The 20115-nt window shown below is 38.9% G+C and overlaps 3 protein-coding genes across 4 annotated transcripts; 2 read left to right on the plus strand and 1 right to left on the minus strand.

The window, feature by feature from the left end:
* The first annotated feature begins 750 nt into the window (after nucleotides 1–750).
* LOC143218073 (60S ribosome subunit biogenesis protein NIP7 homolog) lies at nucleotides 751–1909 on the plus strand. The gene is made up of 4 exons (XM_076443043.1): nucleotides 751–1130; nucleotides 1217–1442; nucleotides 1504–1644; nucleotides 1718–1909. The coding sequence occupies exons 1-4, from the start codon at nucleotides 1075–1077 to the stop codon at nucleotides 1835–1837; spliced, it is 543 nt and encodes a 180-aa protein (XP_076299158.1). The 5' UTR covers nucleotides 751–1074; the 3' UTR covers nucleotides 1838–1909.
* On the minus strand, nucleotides 1796–4090 carry Tyrrs-m (Tyrosine--tRNA ligase, mitochondrial). 2 transcript variants are annotated; one of them, XM_076443028.1, is made up of 4 exons: nucleotides 3929–4089; nucleotides 3613–3727; nucleotides 2512–3410; nucleotides 1898–2430 (listed from the first exon to the last, which is right to left on the minus strand). In XM_076443028.1, the coding sequence occupies exons 3-4, from the start codon at nucleotides 3308–3310 to the stop codon at nucleotides 2081–2083; spliced, it is 1149 nt and encodes a 382-aa protein (XP_076299143.1). In that variant the 5' UTR covers nucleotides 3311–3410; nucleotides 3613–3727; nucleotides 3929–4089; the 3' UTR covers nucleotides 1898–2080. The 2 variants fall into 2 exon arrangements, with proteins under 2 accessions (XP_076299142.1, XP_076299143.1); XM_076443027.1 differs by having other exon boundaries at nucleotides 1796–2430; nucleotides 3613–4090.
* Nucleotides 4091–17151: 13061 nt separating this feature from the next.
* On the plus strand, nucleotides 17152–20088 carry Twdlt (TweedleT). Its single transcript, XM_076443039.1, has 3 exons — nucleotides 17152–17308; nucleotides 18703–19344; nucleotides 19717–20088. The coding sequence occupies exons 1-3, from the start codon at nucleotides 17294–17296 to the stop codon at nucleotides 19981–19983; spliced, it is 924 nt and encodes a 307-aa protein (XP_076299154.1). The 5' UTR covers nucleotides 17152–17293; the 3' UTR covers nucleotides 19984–20088.
* Nucleotides 20089–20115: the final 27 nt, after the last annotated feature.

A 20115-nucleotide genomic window follows, 5' to 3' on the forward strand; every position in this document is an offset into this window, starting at 1 on the left:
TATATGTATATATGTAATGAACGTGTGAATGTGAACATTATGAATGAACCTTTACGCGACCGATTCGAATGAACGATCGTTCGACGAATTTGCGGCTCGATAACATATTGTTTATTTATGTGAGATTGGCTTTACCTGAGACATAAGTGTTACGAAATGTATGGCACGACTTAGACGCGAATTGGAATGAAATTCGTTTTCAAACTGCGTCGGATTATTCATGTCTCCTTGCATTGACACTGCAGATCAACAATTGCTCGTTATGTATTATCCGATGATTGTTTAATTTTGTTCTGCAGCGAGACAAATCGGTTGATCGAACGCGTAGCGCCATCTTTGATGAAACAATAAAGGCACTAGCAGATTGGTCCACATTGTTGTCGCTTACCATGTTTTCTATATTGTATCATTCCAAAAATAAAATATTTTTCTTGCCAAAAAACAGGCAAATCGTCTCAATTTTGTTTGATATATTACTTCAGAATTTATAATGAAAAATAGAGTCACTAGACATCGAAAACAAAAGACAGTCCACGTTTGAAAAAAGTCCGCGATTTTCAAACGGCTTCAAATCAAAAACAGTTACGCAAAATCTTTGTAATATTTTCTATCTTCCTTCTCAAAGATAGGAAACAGAATAGTGACACTGAATTTTATTCTTTTTTTCAAATGATTTCTGATTGTTTTCCCCAAAATACAAAAATTCCAGATTTATTTCTTTTATGTACTCATTGGTACTCATATGTACTCAGGATGTTACGCCAACAGAGAGGATACTCTCTGTGGTAAAACAGAGTAGTGTGCAGTAGTGTGCTTCTAAAAAATTGAATAAGGTTTCATTCTATAACTGCATCAACACTGGATAATATACTAAAAACACATGTTCTGCACCCTAACCTTTCGTAACGTGTGTTGTGGTACAATAATTTAAAAATATTATATAATATAATATGGTGTCGCTTGTAATTAAATCGAACTGACATAAATTGTAATATTCTATATACGTAAATGTAACTTCTTGTATTGGACGTGTAAAAATTTGTTACATATAAACAGTAAAAAGACGACAGAAAAATGAGACGTTTAACCGAAGAGAAAACAAAACAAGTTTTAGAAAAATTAACGAAGTAGTAAGTAGATTTATGCATTATATTATCATGGAATTATAATAATATATTATATAATTATAATTTTTCATATAAAATTTATTTTTTAGTATTGGAGACAACGTGAAAGTATTAATTGACCGACCAGATGGTGTTTATTGCTTTCGGGAAAGGAAAGGCAGAGTGTACTATGTTTCTGAAAAAATTCTACCATTGGCTAGCATGGTGAATCCAGACAGATTAGCAAGTTTTGGTACATGTTTTGGGAAATTTACAAAATCAGGAAAATTTAGGCTACACATAACTGCACTGTATCATTTGGCCCCATATGCGCAAGTAAGTACATTAGTCTGTTGAATTATTAAAGCTGTTAAATTAATCGCGTAATGTTTGTTAGCATAAAATATGGCTAAAACCTTCTGCGGAACAACAATTTTTATATGGACATAACGTTTCTAAATCTGGCTTAAGTAGAGTAACAGAAAATACTCCTCAATATCAAGGAGTGGTTATATTTTCAATGAATGATGTCCCACTGGTGAGGAAACTATTAAAGTATTATTGTATTAACACCGCGTTGATTCCAATTAAACGTATTTTATCTTTCACAGGGTTTTGGTGTCGCAGCAAAAAGTACAATGGATTGCAAATATGCGGATCCAATGGCAACGGTATGTTTCCATCAAGCTGACATAGGTGAATATATTCGATCAGAAGATACATTGATTTAACTGTAAAAATATTCCTTTGTACCATTTAAGTTTTAGAATGCTAAATATATTGTCTATATTCATGTCGAAAAATATTTTGCATTTTATGATTAAACAATTCTTCATTTCACATTTCTGAACACAAATATTTACAAAATAAAATAGGGAAAATAATTCCGATGATACTGTTAGACTGTCTACTAAAAATTATCTTGTATATTTACATAGAAAACAATCTTCAAGTTATAAAAGTTTTCTGCTTCATTAGGTCCATCTTATAACATGGTAAGTTTTCTTCCCAACTCTGATTAGTGTAACATTGTTTTGTAGTATATGTATTCCGGGTACAATGACTTCGTCTTTATTTGTGATTCTCTGGTAGTTAACATAAAATCCACCAGCGGCGATAATTCTTTTTGCATCATGCTCTTTTTGGAAACAGTTTGCCTTCATTGCCAATTCAAAGATAGTAAGACCAGGTTCAGCGAACATATTCACTACTGTCGCTCCTTCTAGAAACTGTGCCAGTTCATCTGCGCTTACTTTGGACAAAGATTCAATTGAGGTGTCGTAAAGGATATTGGATGCTCTTTTCGCTGCTTCCAAGCCTTCCTCTGCAAGTAGGTTTTTACAGTGATTCAATAAGAACAGTTTCTTGGTCATCGATTTATTTCCATTATGTATTATCTACTCACCTCCGTGGACCAGTAACGTAACTTGCTCCGCAAGAACTTTCTGTGCTTTTCTAAGCCCCGGTGCTTTGAAGTGATCTTCAACAAGTTCTTTAATATACTTCAAAGGTAGGAACGTGAAGAAACGAAGAAGTTTATCTACATCAGCATCCTCTGCCCTAATAAAAAACTGGTACAGTTGAAAACTAGAGGACTTCGAAGGAGAAAGGAACACTGCATTGCCCGTGGACTTCCCAAATTTTTTTCCACCTTCGGCTGTGATAAGTGGTAATGTCAAACCATAGACTTCTTTATGGAAATACTTAGTTACTAAATCATAACCAGACATCATATTCCCCATCTGATCATGGCCTCCAACTTGGAACTTGCATTTATATGTTTTGTATAAGTGCAGCCAATCATATCCTTGGAATACAGGATAGCTGAACTCCGTAAAGCTCATTCCAGTATCTGATTGCAATCTACTTTGTACAGAGCTGCGACCTAGCATCGTGCCCATTCGAAAATATTTGCCAATCTCTTTAATGAATGTGATTATATTCTTATTGTTGTACCATTCCAAGTTGTTTAGTATTTTTACAGGACGCAAATCGTGGCGCCCTTTCTTATAGAAGTATTTTTTGTGATTTTCAAATATGTTCAATATGTCTTTTTCGATAGACTTTAGGTTTTCCTGAAGCACAATTTCTTCTATCTCAACCCGTTCAGAAGTTCTAAAGCTTGGGTCACCTATCATACCAGTCGCACCTCCTAATACAGCGATCACTTGATGGCCGCTGCGTTGCCAGTGCAAAAGATTCATTAGAATCAGTAAATTGCCTATGTGTAAACTTTCCGCAGTTGGATCGAATCCTGCATAGACACATTGGGGTGGTTTGTGCCATAATTTCCTTATTTGGTCTCTGAAAAGTAGTTATGATACAAGATTCTAATTAAAAATCAGTTTCGACTCATAATGAGACTAAAATATATGTAATATACAGAAATGATAAAGAGAAACAGTATTTTCTTAAAATTGTAGAATAATGAAATAAAATTAGAGTCTTCTACAATTTTATATGGACGGACTTTAAGGGCATTAATCAAATTTCTTAATTAACTTACTCGTAAATATAAGGGAAGATATCTTGATAATATTGTCGATTTTCGGAGTCCAGTACATACTTCAATGAATGCACGCGGCGAGAACTTATATGTCTCGTAATTGAACATAACCTAACTAAATTGTACATTGTTAGTCAACTATATATTCGCATTAGATAATCATCTATTTATACACTAAAAATGCTTCTGTACAACCAATTGTTCATTTAATTTTTCGAATCAACAACTAATAAGTTGCCGGTACAACAATCATTCAAAGTACTTTTTTGTCTGGCGTCCGCGAGGCTCTAAATAGAGCCTGCTAGAGCCCCCTTACCATTTCTATGTCACATCACATATCACATCCTACTCCTACCGTATCGGTCGGAACGGAACTCATATCCACTCATATCACTGACGACGTCGGTGCTGACGATATTGGAGTAGATCAGTCACCTTATCACTGACGAGATACTATTCACTACTAGACTGCCAGCCCTGTGCCACCAACGAGATACTAGCCCCTGTGCTATTCAGCGGGACCAGTAAGCGGGCGCGGGGATAACGTGGAGCTTACAGTTATCTGAAATACCACATCGCTAAAAGTTCTGCCACCGACGAGATATACTCAATACTCGTCAAGTAGAAGAAGAATGATATAGTATAGAATGCTCACATTAACCATTCTGTAATTGCCTTATAATACTATCACCGACGAGATGCTACCTCGTCTCTTTACCTAAATAGAACCAGACGATATATGACATTGTTCACGCACGGGGCGAATCAGCTTGGATAATCCATGGATATATATTTTGTTCTGAAGGAAGATGAAATTGCAAAATGTTATGGAAGACACACAATAGGTATAGGAATTGAATTTATTGAAAATCAACATATTTATTAATTGTGCAGCTATTAGCTCGATATTATCCTTTATTCATAAGATACTAAAAGTTCTTACAAATAAAGGATAATACCGATTGCCCAGGTCTCACCACGAGGAGGTTCCTGCACAAGAGACCCGAAAGGGAGTCAGAACGAATGCAATATTCCTTCTGGATCCCTTTCTTACAACGACAGACTTAATACTAAATTACGCAAGTATGTCGAGTAATTATCGCGGGGCAAAAGGTGTGAATCGGAGAAGAAGTCTCCGATCCACGGGGGTTCAAAGGCGAATCAGGCAGAAGGCTCTGATACTTTCAAAGTGAAAAACAAGAGCGAACCAGAGCAGAAGGCTCTAGTTCGAAGGTGACGCGGCGCGTACAATGCTTGCAGTGCAGCTCCGGTCAGAGCCGATATCCGACGTGTCCTCACCAAGAGGAATGGACAGTGAGAAGTGTTCAAACGTAACACCATCTCTCTGCCAACTACCTGCCACCAGGCAACGCAATGCGTTGAGATGACGTGGGTAGGATGACGAACAGAGAATTTCTCTGCCAACTACCTGCCACCAGGCAACGCAAAGCATTGAGGTGAACCCGGGTAGGATTACGAACAGAGAGAATGGCAATACGAGTGAACAAGTCTCAATGAACCACCCCTCTCAATGTATCGACGCCGAATACCGGCTCCAACCGGTCTGGTATGTACAAGCAAGGTCCGACACAGCAGAAGGCTCTCCTGGCGCTCCTGGTCCCGCAGCACGTCCGCTCACGCCGGCCCCCCCGCCCCGACTGACTGACTGACGGAGAGCTCTCGCCGAGCCGCCGAGCTCGAGCGGCGCCCCCCACTCTGCCGAATATCGATCGATGTCGATCGCCGTGACAATTATTGAAAAATTTATTATTTCCAGCTGGTTAATGTTTATAACAATTCTATTTTACAGTGATGTCCACAAGCAATCCCTTGGCTATCTGACCACCTATTTTTTTAGTCAAAGTGGCTAATAGTTTTCGTGATACGGAATAACTTTTCAACCATGAACATTTGTACGCATTAATTTATTCAAAATAATACTATGAGACATTTATTAATTCTAGCTACTTAATGATAATAATAGCTCCTTTTGCCAACGATGTGGACAAACACTCCCTTGAACACCTTGCCATCTAATTTTTTACAGTAAAGTCTTTTCTAAATATTTCTGTCCAGATCGATTCTTGGAACATTTATGTATAAAAAAAGTGAAAGGTAATAATTCTCGTTTATGAAATATGTTTTGAAATTACAAATTGAGGTGTCTCATATAAAATTTGAAATAGGAATTGTTGATTTTCCTAAAAAATTATGCTTCAATAATATATTTCTAGGAATTCTTCGTCCTTGAGTTTTGCTTTTAATATTGAAACCAACATCGTCTGAAATATCTGCTCGGTACAGAATGTAACAATTCATGATCAATATGGTTCCGTGACGATTTGCCTTCTCACCGACGAGAATCTCCTCAGTAGCCTTCTGCACCGACGAGATCAGACGAGATCATGTCGATGGCCTTCTGTTTCTTACTCCAGCCAGAATACATTCTAGAGGGCGTAAGAAAACACCGTAAATAGTATTCGAGTGACACGATCTTTCATAAGGCTAGCTAGTATCTGGTCGGTGACCTCATTTATGCTGTTTCGTGTCGCACGATATGAAATACCGATTCTATATTTCCAAACAGAATAACCAACTGGTGAACTACATTGATCACAGCTGATCACAGCATACACAACATATAACTCATGAAACCGAAATTTTAGTGAGAATCGAGTATATCATATACATATATGTATACAGGATGTTCAACTACAGGTGGGTGAAAATCTAAGGGGTGGTTCTCCATGACAATATAAGTCGTAAATGAAGAATAAAGAAATTGCGATTTCGGCTTCGTAATTTAATTATTAACAATTAAAAATCCGCCTAAAATGCGGCAACACGACCAACAGTGGTGTACATTGCGTACGTCATAGAGGGGCGCGACAGTCACATAAGATTACTTCGAGCTACTATTGTTCTGTCACTTTCCCCAAGTGCTACTATAGTATAGTTGGGCAAAAAAATCAATGATTGACGACTCAATTTCTACTTCAATCGTTAATCGCAATTAACAATTAATCTCCTCGTTTGGTCGTTAAAATTGTGGTTAACGAATAAATACTTATTAATCGTTAATTGCGATTAACGATTATTAATCGTCAATCGGATACTTGATTAATGATCAACTGCTGAAATTTCGAAATGAAATACGTAATCAGAACTGTATGAATACTGAAAAAAATGTAAACTGAGTTTAGGTATATTGTCGTTTGGTCCATAATACAAATTCTGTTTACGTGCTTTTATGTTTTTTTTTCGATGATTCCTTTTTTTAGTCAACGATTGACGATTAAATCAATCGATTGAATCAATCGCCGATTTTTTGACGATTTCTTCATTTAATCAACGAGTGACGATTAACTTCATCAATCGATTGAATCAATCGCCGATTTTTCGACGATTTCTTTTTTTAATCGTATACATTAATCAATCAATCATGATTAAAATTTTAATCGATTAATGCCCAATTCTGTTAACTATACAAAGTACCACGGTCACCAACGAGATTGTGTTACTCATGACTCGCAGTAAAACATTCATTTGTCAGATGGCAGTGCAATGCACACCTGTGTGGCTTTTTGATTTAAACAGAAATCTATTTTATTATAACAATAACATAATTGTTGCCTGAGATAGGCATTGTGATAATAAAATGTTATAGGAATTACCACGAATAATTATGGATTTTAAAAAAAAGTTCGAGTAATTAATTTTAATCGTCTCCGTGTCCAGATTAATCATCATTAGCACTTTTATTTAACGTTGACTATTTGCCTATTACGTTTCTATGCGGCTCGTGGCCTTAATTGCTAGATATGATATGGAGATTATGAGGATAAGAGTCCTTTTCATGTTCGAATACCTCTTGTTTGTAGCGTGCGGCTAAAAAGCGATCTCGTCGATTGCTCAAGTTGCTAAGAACATGCCGTTAGTTAATTACCGCCGTTAATAATTAGTAACAGATATAAAGTAATCTGTAGGATGCTGTAATGGAATAGATAAAAAATAATTAGGAGAAATGAACTGCAACAGTCTCTTGGGAATTTAAAAACATCTTCGCGAGGCATTAAAAGTCCAATTCCAAACTAAATTAACGAAGAATCTCGTTTAAAATAATTATCATAATACCCATCAAATTTTTAGCGTTTACAAACATTTTTAGAAGTTAAACGATCAATGGAAAACATAATTTTTAGTAATTGCATTTCCTTCCTCAGGGTTTGTATTTTTTGTAATCAATATTACACAATATTCTTCGAACGTTTGGCTAATTTCTAATGAGAAATTGTGAATATTTCTTGCTAGGAATAATAATTATTAGTTATTGCTATTTCGTGTAGAAGAAACTGTAGTCGCTTAATGGCTATTATGCATTAAAGTGAGTGTGGGTACTAGCCTGAGAGTATTTTGAAATTCAGATTTCTCTGTTAACCAAGTTCTTATCTTTGTACGTTTTATAGTTCGTACCTGGCCAGCATGATTTATGTCAATTATCATCTAATGGTGTTTACTAGAAAGCTCCGCCGCGTTAATAGTCCGCCATGTCTGATAGCTACTTTCTATTTAAATTATGGTAAACATATCGAATACTGATGCTTGTTTATTACCAAAATCGTGTACAATTTTCCTGACGACATCGACAAAGGTTGTACCTTTAAAATCTTGCCACAGTTCATTCAGTTGATTCGTTTAGATGAAGATGCTCGGTCAACATAGCGGGCAATCAATCTCGCACCTTTTAGTACTATTTAATAAACAATCTCATGATTAACTTGACCTGCTCTTTATTAATACTACTACTACAATACTAGAAATGTTCTCAATACTACGTTCAAAATAACAATTTCAAACAGTTCAGAATAAAATTAATTTCAACTATACAATTTAAAATAAAATTAATTTCAACTGTACAATTTAAAATGAAATCAATTTCTCATAATATACAAGAGTCGAAGAAAAATTCATTTGTTTTCTATATTAATTTAGATAAGGACAATTCTCCCCGCGAGGATTCAGAAAAATTTCCCCTGATTTAGTAGCCCACGATAAGCAAATTAATCAGCGAAAAAAACAGTAAATAAATCAATAGAAGTAAGAAGGATCACTCGCGTCGATCCATAACAAATTCATCAAGCTTAGTAGTACACGGTGAGTGATTAGTTCGCGAAAATTGATTCGCAAATTGCTCTCGGAGGTGTCCGCGCGACGTCGAGCATAAGATATTGCGACGAATCGTCATAACTACTTGCGTAATACATTATTGCAGCGATTCATTAAATAAAAAAAAAGAGGAACCCGAGGAGACAAGCTTTTTTGCGTCGCAGGTGCGCGTGCTCCTAATAACGAACAGGTAAACCGGGTTAATGGAGGTGCAGTTTAAACTTAAACCGCACGGCGCGACGCTTTCCGTGTTTCTTTTATACCTGTCGCGTCACATTCGCCTCCAAATAATTGCCGGACAACTTCTTAATTGTGCAAAAATGTCTTGAGACGCGTTAAACGGTCGCTGAACTCTGTAATACACCGAGCATGAGAGTATTTATGGAATTCCACTAATTTTCTCCTTTCAACCTCCACCAAATCTTTACCTAAACTCTCTGTTTTGGGGAACGCTTTTGCCCGACATTCCTCGACAAAATTGTCTCGATGAAACGTTCAAATCTTCCCGATGAGGATCATTGTAGACACATTTTTGGGAACGTGCTGAAGCAGTTGAACATTTTCAAAAAATTTATTTTTCCATTATACATTTGAATAAATATTGATCACTCGAGATTTAGTGTACAAAATGCAAGAATGATTGCAGAATATTTTTTATGAGCGTCTCTGAAGCAGTTTGGCTATTTTAGACAATTTTGATCCTGTTAATTTTGGTATGTCTATTTTAAAAATAAATGTGCGTCGACGTGGTCGAGTGGGCCCAACAGGAAAAGGAGTCCGCAGGATTTGGGTCACGAGGACGAACACGGCCAAGAACCTCCTCGACCTATTCATTTTTCAGCGAAAGTCCGTTTCAAACGCTATCTGGTATCGGCGACATGACGAAAGTCAAAAATAAAAATGATGAAAAGGATGCGTGCTAAAATAATGCTCGCAGCGTTTTGGTTTTCGAGTCGTCGTCCACTAGGTTCGGTAGCTTGGGAGCCGTTTAGGATGGTCAAACAGAACGTCGATGTTTACTTTGAGTGTGTCGAATTTGCTGACTTATGATAACCAAACAGACTCTATGCACCACGTGTGAATCTTTTACTACACAAATCGCTATTTTAAAAGCCAATTTTCGTGGCAAGCTGTTGCTAATTTTATTACGAAAGCAAAATTGTTTGGCCGAGAGGGGCTCTAAATGGTAAAAGTGTTGAAAAGTGAGAAACGGTTGGGTCTTGGAAATGTACAGAAGGACATACGAAATTTGATTTGACAATCGAAATTTTTAAAAATTCTTCATTGTCAGTCATACATTTTTGAAAATTTCTTAACCAAAAAATTCCTACGCATGCTAAAATACACGTACTTTTAAACGAAGTGCTTGTTTGAAAACCGAATCGATTAATTTTCTCAGAAAAAAATCGTGAAAACCACTCTCGCGTTGCAGTGGCCTTCAGAAGACAGCTTCTACGAGATTCACTGTAACTCATACATTTTTGAAAATTTCCCAATCAAAAAATTCTTACAGATGCTAAAATATGCATACTTTTAAACAATGCACTCCTTTAAAAAGAGACTGACTCACCCTTGCCGTGCGGAGTCTTTTAGAAAGCAGGAGGAGGACCGCGATCACAAAATAAATTCATAGGACAAAGGGTGAAGGGCTTTCGATGATGAGGTTTAGTTCAGGTGGAAGACTGATTAATTTTTAGTATTATGAGATGGTTGGGAGCCACTGGCAATGAGGAATCGCAAGAGTGGACGATTTAATCGCGACGCTAGGATGGGACATCACGAACAGATGCCGCGAGAGGAGTAACAACGAGCAAGCACGTAACCAGCCGCGTAAGTCCTGGTGAATGGGAAAAGTAGAAGTTTCGGTCTCCCTGGTGTCTCTCCTACGTGTCTGTGTAGGTATACGTGTTCTCTCTTTCTCTTTTCCTCTTTCTCCATCTGTGTTCTGTGTTCGTTGGTTTCTCTGTTTCTGTGTCTGTATCACTCAACAGCCGGACGTCCCACTAGGAGAACGGACTCGACCGCTCCGAGGTAGAAAGGTTGGCGGATTCTTTCGACCGACCGAAATGCGGAACGGCCATGGGAACATGGCGTAGAATCCCAAAGAGAGTAGTCTATCTGTCTACATATGTATACGTATCGGAGCAACGGTCGCGTATTAGAAAGGGAATTTTTCACGAATTCGACGAACTCTGGCCGAGCGGACCCGAGCCAGTGACACCTGGCCATTGTTCCTGCTCGAATCGGGCCTCCCGTCCTCTTCGCATGGACTATAGCAATCTTCGATACTGCCTTTGTTACCAGCACATTTACGATTTTCTAGCTCATACATTCATTCAAAAAACATTTCCAAACAATTACTACGTCCACGTACTTTTAAACGAGCAACTTGTTTAAAAGCAAAATCAATTAATTTCCTTCAGAAAAAATTTATGAAATCCAGTCTCACCTTGCTGTGCCCTTCAGAAGGCGGCTTCTATACGATTCACTGTAACTCATAAATTTTTCAAAATTTCAAATGTACGTATTTCTGAACGAAGCACATGTTCAGAAGCAAAGTCAAATAATTTCTCCAGAAAAAATTTATGAAATCCATTCTCACCTTGCTGTGCCCTTCAGAAGACAGCTTCTATAAGATTCGCTGTAGCTCGTACATAATTTAAAAATTCCAACAGGTGCTGAAATATTCGTATTTTTAAACAATACGCTCCTTTAAACATTGGCTTTCGCAACGCCCCCTTGCGACACCGTCATCGGCGAGTTATCGACGTTAAAAACCAATTAAAAACTATCCAGCGAATGGTTGAATAACTATCGGAACGAGAACAGCCCTGTGAATCCGCTGTAACAGGTCGCGGAGAAATATGAATTCTGTTGGATTCAGGGCAGTGTAGAAACCGCGCGCTTCAAATCGTCTGAAATAGGACTTCGTATTAGAAACACAGCCGAGCAGAAGACTGTACACCTACGTACGTGGAATTATGATGGCGCGTTCGTTCTCGATGCTCTTTTTTTTTTGTATTTTATCAGTCGGATCTGTATGTGAAATGGTCATGGGAAAACCGGCGAGCACAGTCTCATAAAAGCGGGAAGAGCCTTACAAAAGAACTCTTCTTGTATACAACGTGTGGAACGATGGAAAGGAACACCTTTGTGGAATCAGAGCTCTGTAAAACGGGGATACATACATACATACACACGTGCACTTAGAGACGCGTTGCAAACACACGACAAACTGCCTCTTAATAATCTTGCGAATTAATACCGCTCCGAAAATAATTGCTCATTCATAATAATTCACGGTTCCGAGTGAATAAAAGAAAATTAACGAGACGCGGTTGTTTGCCTCAGCACCGCTCCTTTCCCACTTTTAATTGCCCATTCGCGTGCATTTTGTTGCCGACTGTGGAATTACGTTTATCACCTTTCTTTAATTCCCATTTTATTAATTTATATTCTATTGTTCCTTTTTATTTTTATACGTTTGCTCTGTACCATTCCTACCTTATAATTATTTTGATATTGTGCTCATAATTGCATTTATTTTGTATTGTTTTATATACTTTTGATTCATACATTCTATTTATTTTATATCGTCTTACTATTTCCCTTACTTTTATTTTATATTTACATTCTACGTTGTATTTTAGAATTTTATTTATCTTGTACAAATTGTCTATCGGATGTCGAAACTTGGAACGCCAGGAAACAATTGTAATCAGTCGAGTCAGCGTTTTATCAATTGAATTCGATCAAATTCGGCAAGGGTTTCGCAAGTGGTATAGAACGCAGTTACGATGACGTGTCCCGATTTATTGCGAGTTTTAAAAGTCTCATCGTTACTGCGATTTCGTAACCTTCGGTCTCATTAGCCTGGCGCGATCAAGTACGGTCTTATTAGCAAATAGGAAATTTTCAAGAAATTTAATTAGTCCCCTTTCGCCTCGCAATTACGCTCTCGGGGCTTTCGATCGCGATTGTTTTCTTGCTTTTTTCCTCGTTTTCCTAATGGCTTTCACCTGTATCGACAAAATTTCGAATTGCATTCTAATATCCCACTTGTGCTACCATTGTTTATTCCCTGATTGTTCGAATAATTTTCATTCCACTAACTGTACTGTGTGTACTTTTATTTTATTATTTCCGACTGTTTCTCTATCGATTCTACCGAAGATCTTCAACAAAGATGTCAAAAATCATTTGAAAGTCATTTGAAGGGCAACATGTTAGACATGGTTGAATTTATGTTTTTTTTTATCTTCGGTACTGTGTACCGAAAAACTGTGTATAATAGTCGTCCAACTGACCTCCACGTGGCATTCAAACGACCTACAAATGATCTTGAATGCCTCCCTTACATTTATCGAAGGATAACACATTAGCATAACATTGTAATTAACGAAAATACAAATTCAACCGCGTGTATAAATATTGCCCTTCAAATGACCTTCGAGTTAACCTTTAATCGTCTCTTACTCTTTCCCAAATAGAATGACGAACGATCCATGACGTAATTCAGTTTAAACATCACTCATAACTAACGATTCCTCAGTCATTCTTCAATTTCAGAGAACACTAATGACCCTGGAGTATTAAGAAACATGACCTTGAAGTATCTTCTGCATCCGAATAATTTCTTTTCTCTGAAGATGGAAGAGGCAGAAACATTTTTATCCTGAAACATTTGTCCCGGACATTTTCCTCTGTAATTAAAAGTACCGATACAAATGGAGACATTGCAGGCTGAAGTGTTAGGCGACTCACCCTGTATAGTGATTCCCGTGTGATCGTTGCGACACCAGTTCTCTATTAGAAGAGGACGTCGCGAAGCGTTGGACGATTTCATTAGGGAAACGATTAAACAGTGGAAAAAAGGAAACGCCGCGAGGATTAAACGAATTGTATCATTCCCGGCGAGAAAATTGTATTGCATCTTGGGCGGCGACTATGGCGACGCAATAGTAAACGCTACCCGAGATCTCTGAAGCAATCAGCAGGAGATCTATTTGTCCTTTAATGGTCCTTGCAGTCTAGCTTCCCCATTTATGAGATACTCCACTTACTTACCGCAGCAAAAACCGTTCTTGCTCGACGGTGACGCTACATTAACCACGGTTAACCTTTCTTTTATTTATTTATCTAGCTACTGTGTGGGAAACACTTCAAATGACCATCCAATTATAGCCATTTATTATATTTCTTTCCACCGCACCGTTTCGATTTCTTCGCGTTGATTTATCGTTCTGCAAACAGGGTTCGTGCAGATTTAGGTATTGTTTAGGATTATTGTATTCTCCCTAAATATTTCGGTTGTCCTAATTTCTATATTTTAGTTGTCTAATAAAATTGCACTGTACAAAATTTTACTACTCGCATGATTTAAAAAAAATATAAATAACGTTGCACCCCCAAACTGTGTTCTTCAATAAATGATTTATAAAATTCTTGAAAATGGCGATTTCACATCTAAACACATACCAAGCATTAATATCTAATATATTTATTAGAATGATTGCTTTATAAAATATATTATACGTAAATACATGATAGACGTGGTTCAATATCCCCAATATCACTTTCATTATTTCGAGGCGACCATAATCGTTCAATCCGAGGAAATCACAGGTTCAATTAAGCATTAGACAGAGAATACTTTCAGAAAATGAACCACAAAACTGTTATAGTTTCCGGTACATTTCTGTAGGATTGCTAACGTGTGTTACAATTTCCTGTACCTCTTCTGTGTGTTTCTACGAAAAAAACGCGCTTGCATCACCTTTTTCTTTTTCTTTTGTCTTTATCAATGTTATGACTTAACCCTTTCACCGCGTATTAAATGCTTTCAGTTTGAAACTTCCCTTTCCATTTTAGTGGCATTGATGTCCCAACTTCTAAGAACAGAAATGATGCTACTTTCAAGTTTCAGATGGGACATTAACATAGTTTACCATTGCGTTAAATTATTTACAAACTTTTCCTGTTAGGAGCATGACTAGTCGATATATTCAATCTCGTGTACATTTTTAAACAAAATACAAGCTTGTGGTAACCAATGCATATTATATTTTTATCAGATATGAATCGCATTTTATAGTTTTAATCTTTTTATTATTTATGGGACATTTTAAATAGCTTATGAGTTTTTCATGTTTGGGGGATGAATAGCCAAAATGTCGTCTATAATTTTTTGAACAAAGTATAAGCTTTTCAAAGGTAATCAATATTTTATATTAATTAGTGAAATTAATTCTATAAAAATTCCGTAGTTTTCATCTCGATAAACAGAACAATTTAATTTCGCAAGAAACTAACACGTTTGATTATATCGTATACGTTACAATGTTATTGTTTATCAGTGTCTGCTGACATTAAATTTCGAATAAAATGTAAAGCTGAATTTTCCAATGAATGTTTATCAAATTTTTGAGGAATGGAACAGTAGATAGTAAATAGATGTGGACCACACAATCAGCTGTTGGTCAACAATTTGAAGGTCCCGCCACAACGGCGTGCGTGGGCGTTATTGTCCGAAAGAAGAAGAAAAAAATGGAAAGTCGTGCGTAGCGTACCCACGGAAAAAAATGATTTGGGTCAAATTGGTTTTCGAGGTTCCCTTTCTCCGGTTGGAGGACGAGACTTCCTCGCAGGAAGTGGAAGACTTTCGGTTTCGCAACCAGGAGATGCGCGCGATACCCTTCTCCGCTGGTCGATCATGCTGGTCTTGTTCTTGTGTTCAATTGTCAATGCTTTACAGTACCTTCTAAATTTTTAACAATCATTCTCTGCCTGCTTAATTTTACTATATCGCGGCAGAATATATGTTCGGTGATGGATTTGAAAGAATTAGTCTTTTGCAACAATAAATTGTTTTGCTGATTGCAAAGAACCTGTCAAAAATGTCTGATCATTTTTTTATACACTCTCCATCTTAAAAGCTATTTTAATTATAAAGAAATGTCATGTTTTTATCTTTGAGTATATTTGTTAATTCTGTAGAAAAGAGATTGCATACTCCCAAGATGAAAAAATGTAAAACAAAGGGACGCCATCACCATTTTCGAAGAACGCAGATTTATCTCCGGCCATAATTCATCTTTCTACTGTCTTCGCTATGCGTAACAGACATCCACGACGAGTTATTCTAATACATTTTGGATTACGTTTTCTATGACTTTCTCTTTCTTCAAGCTATTTTTGTGTATATTTGGTTTCGCAAACATCTCCACACGCATCATCACACTTTCTTCCTGCACACTATAGTTGGAGTACTGTATCTATTTCTGAAAATCTGTATCTGTATTATCACAGCAATGATTTTCCTCATTGATATCAACATTTTCAACAGCTCCATTGCCGAAATAAAATTCTTTTGCACACTTATGACAAAAACGATGCAATTTAAAGCAACAAAAACATAACAATTTCAAAATACTGTTATATTATTTTCCACTTATTAATCACATTAACACTTTACCCACCGAAAGGCTATGAATAGGATTTTTAATAATTGTACTATACCAAGAGGGAAGTTAAAAGATCTTGAGCTGGAAGATCTGATAAAAGACAGCCATCAACTGCAGACTTTAAAAAATTTGTTTATGTGATAAATAGACTGCGGATCTTTATGCAAAATAAAAAATGTTTGCATTGATTGCAAGACACAGGAGCCAAATAAACATTTCTTTCTTCTTTTAATTATCTCATTAACGTGGAACTTATACACTGGTGGCCTTAAATCTTTTCCATAGGTCCGCTGTTTTAAATTGTACGTACCCATTTTCGTCATAAATTCATAAAATCCGCAGTCTAGTGATAAATCTTCTTGCATGAAATGACGGCAAAGAAGCTCCGACCACAGTTTCGCAGTGAAGAAAATCCGTGCAAGGGGCTGAGCAAGCCCCGACGAACGCTGTACTCCAAAAAATACTTGAAAGACAATCATGCACGGTTTACGGGCGTTCATCCTCAATTTTCTCCGGTGCGTGCACGCAAGGTCTCACAGGTGTCATTACGCAAACGCATAAATTCTGTCCGTTCCGCGAAGGCGCGAGCATTAGACGCCGTTTAGAAAGTTGCGCGTTTGCCAAAAAGCGCGCGAATCTTTCTTCTGGCACTTCCGGTCGGCCCCCAGGTGAGAGAAGGTCCTCAGAAGACCCAGAGTTCAGGGCCGTCCGAGTCCCCGTGTTTTTCTCGAAAATTTTCTTCGCGAGTTTCCTTCGTGAAAATCCAAATTGATCGAAAAAAGGAGGAAACATCGAAAAAGAAACGTCGGCGAGTATAACAGCTACGGGGAATCGGTGACAGTGGAGAAAGAGGGAAAGAGAGCGAGAGAGAGAGAGAGAGAGAGAGAGAGAGAGAGAGAGAGAGAGAGAGAGAGAGAGAGAGAGAGATTCGCGACGGAGTCTCATCAGCATAGGTGATGGGTCGAGATGCGAGTGGGGCCAGGGCTGGTATAAAAGGGGCACCGTGGCATCCACGGAGCATCAGTCCTCAAACCTAAGGAACAGCAGCAACCATGAGGGCATTCATGGTGAGTCGAACACACCTATTCGTTGTCTTCGAGCTGTTCCCATTTGTCTTACCCTCTCGGAGGTTACGGTCTTTCTCTTCGGCGACGCTTCCGGTTTCAGTATTGCGCGCCGCTCGAATTTCCCACCCGTTTTCTTCTTTTCCAAGTCTTGTTCGTTTTGATACCGAGTGCGTGAGGAAGTGACGTTGGTTGGGATGGTGGGGTAGGAACAAGCTGCACGGAATTTTGTTTATTATTATTAGGTCATTTTATTTATTGGTTTTGAAGGGTGCTAAACTAAATAGTCTAGTAGAAGCAGTGTCGACTCAAAAAATGTAGCAGCAACCAAAGATTTTCCATTGGTTTTTTAATTTTATTTTATTTATTGGTCAAGAATAATGCTGCAGATTTAGTCTAGTAAATTCGATTTTTGTAGACACCGTGGGACAATATTAACTTGATGCCACAGAAGATTTTCTATTATTATAGTTTAATTTTGTTTGGTTTATTGATTTCGGACGATTCTAGACATTTAGTAAATTGTATTGTTCAGTCTTATTTTATTTACTATATTTACAAGTTATTGTCCCTTACTCATTCCTGTCTGCCTTGTTTTATTGATACAAAAGAGAATTCTTTCGTTTCGAATTGAACTAAATCCCATACAAATTAAGAACAGGTGTACGAATGAAAGCGATCTAAAATGTGCTCTGAATATCTGGAATTCTCGTTGAACGGTTGGAAATATAAAAACAAGACTTGACAAAGAGATCGCGCGATAGTTGTCTTCGTGTGAAAGTGCACCGTGAGACCCGGAGGAACGAAAGAGAAAGAGGAGAAGCGAGAGAGAATAGGGAAAACGAGAATTTCTGGAGAGAATAGAAAGGGAGACGCTACGGGAGAAAGTGAAGAGAGAGAGAGAGAGAGAGAGAGAGAGAGAGAGAGAGAGAGAGAGAGAGAGAGAGAGAGAGAGAGAGAGAAAGAGAGAGCGGGACCGATGACGACCGAGAAGACGATGCAGATGCAATTCTAGACGATATGAATGCACTCGATCATCGTCATCGATGACGATGCAATTGCTCTACGTAATCTCGGTTTCCCTCGATCTTAATATCTACCTCAGTCTTTCGTAAATATAAAATTCTCTCATAAATTCACCCAAAGCTTCGAAAATCCTCTGAAGCTTCTACATAGCCACTTTAAACTGCATATAAATATACTTGCACCGAATGGTGTCATGTGGGTACTCGTTTTACTCGGAAAGAAGTCAGGAATACGATAATAACAATTTTCTAAACAAATCACTCACTAGGCCCAAGATAAGCTACTTTGCCCAATCAAACCAGATTTAGACCCCTTCGAAAATCTTGCGTAAGGTGTACAGAGGTGAAAAAAATCCCATTTTCCGATTGCAGATCGTGGTGCTCGCCGCATCGGCGATGGCTCGACCAGAAGCCGGTTACTCGTACTCGCAGCCCAGCTCTAGCTATGGAGCTCCTAGCGGGGGTGGATCCACCGGAATCGGTGGAGGCTTGGGCGGAGGTCACGGAGGTGGCTTTGGAGGTGGCCTTGGAGGAGGCCTAGGAGGAGGTCTTGGTGGAGGATTCGGAGGAGGACTCGGCGGAGGTGGTGGCGGTGGCGGCGGATTCGGCGGTGGATTTGGCGGTGGATTCGGTGGTGGATTTGGAGGTGGACTCGGAGGAGGCGGCGGCGGTGGTGGCGGCGGTGGTGGTGGTGGATTCGGAGGTGGTTCTCTGATCCAGAAACACATCTACGTTCACGTACCGCCACCAGAGGCCCCTGAAGACAGGCCCAGCAGACCTCTGCCTGCACCAGCACCAGCCCAGAAACACTACAAGATTATCTTCATCAAGGCGCCGACTCCACCGACGCCAACTGCTCCGGTGATCCCGGCTCTGCCTCAGCAAGATGAACAGAAGACGCTCATCTACGTGTTGGTTAAGAAACCGGAAGAGGCGCCCGAGATCAACCTGCCGACTATTGCACCCACGCAGCCCAGCAAGCCGGAGGTCTACTTCATCAAGTACAAGACACAGGTAAGACGATGGCTATTAGTTCACTGTGTTGGGGATTTTGAGACAGGGCCTGTGAAGTTTGGAGTGCGAGGAAGAAGTTGCTAAGAGGTCCTAGAATTTTCGCATGGTCGGCAGTCGTACGATTGTCAGTGAAATATTTATGCTTGAGAGAAGGATATTGTGATCATTCTGGTGTTGTCTTAGGAAGTATTACGGACACTTTAAAGAGGTTCTTGAGGTACAGTGGGGATTCAATGGTGAACGTATTAATAAGATAATAGACAAAAATATTTCACTGACAAAATAACCTGAAGACTCTCAAAAGCCTCTATCGACTTTGACAAGAAACAGCAGCGAGGCTACCATGTCTAAATCTCGTTTTTGAAATTGCAGAAGGAAGTCACCGGCGGCGGTGGCGGCGGAGGCATTGGCGGAGGAATCGGCGGAGGCATTGGCGGAGGAATCGGCGGAGGCATTGGCGGAGGCATTGGTGGAGGAATTGGCGGAGGCATTGGCGGAGGAATCGGTGGAGGAATCGGTGGTGGTTTGGACGGTCACGGAGGTGGCGGTGGTGGTGGAATCGGCGGCGGAATCGGCGGCAGTGGCCCCAGCGGACCAAGCTCGAGCTACGGGGCACCCGGCAGCTCGGGGCCCTACTAGTCAGCTGTGCTGGCCCCGCAGATCATCCTCCTCTACCCGCAATCGGCCCACAAACTCCCACGCACGCATTAATGACTTCGGCCACGGCTTCGGGCCTGGCTCAACGGCGATCCTTTCGGACGCGGCACACTG

This window comes from Lasioglossum baleicum, chromosome 18, assembly GCF_051020765.1.
Source record: "Lasioglossum baleicum chromosome 18, iyLasBale1, whole genome shotgun sequence".
NCBI classification, from domain to species: Eukaryota; Metazoa; Arthropoda; class Insecta; order Hymenoptera; family Halictidae; genus Lasioglossum; species Lasioglossum baleicum.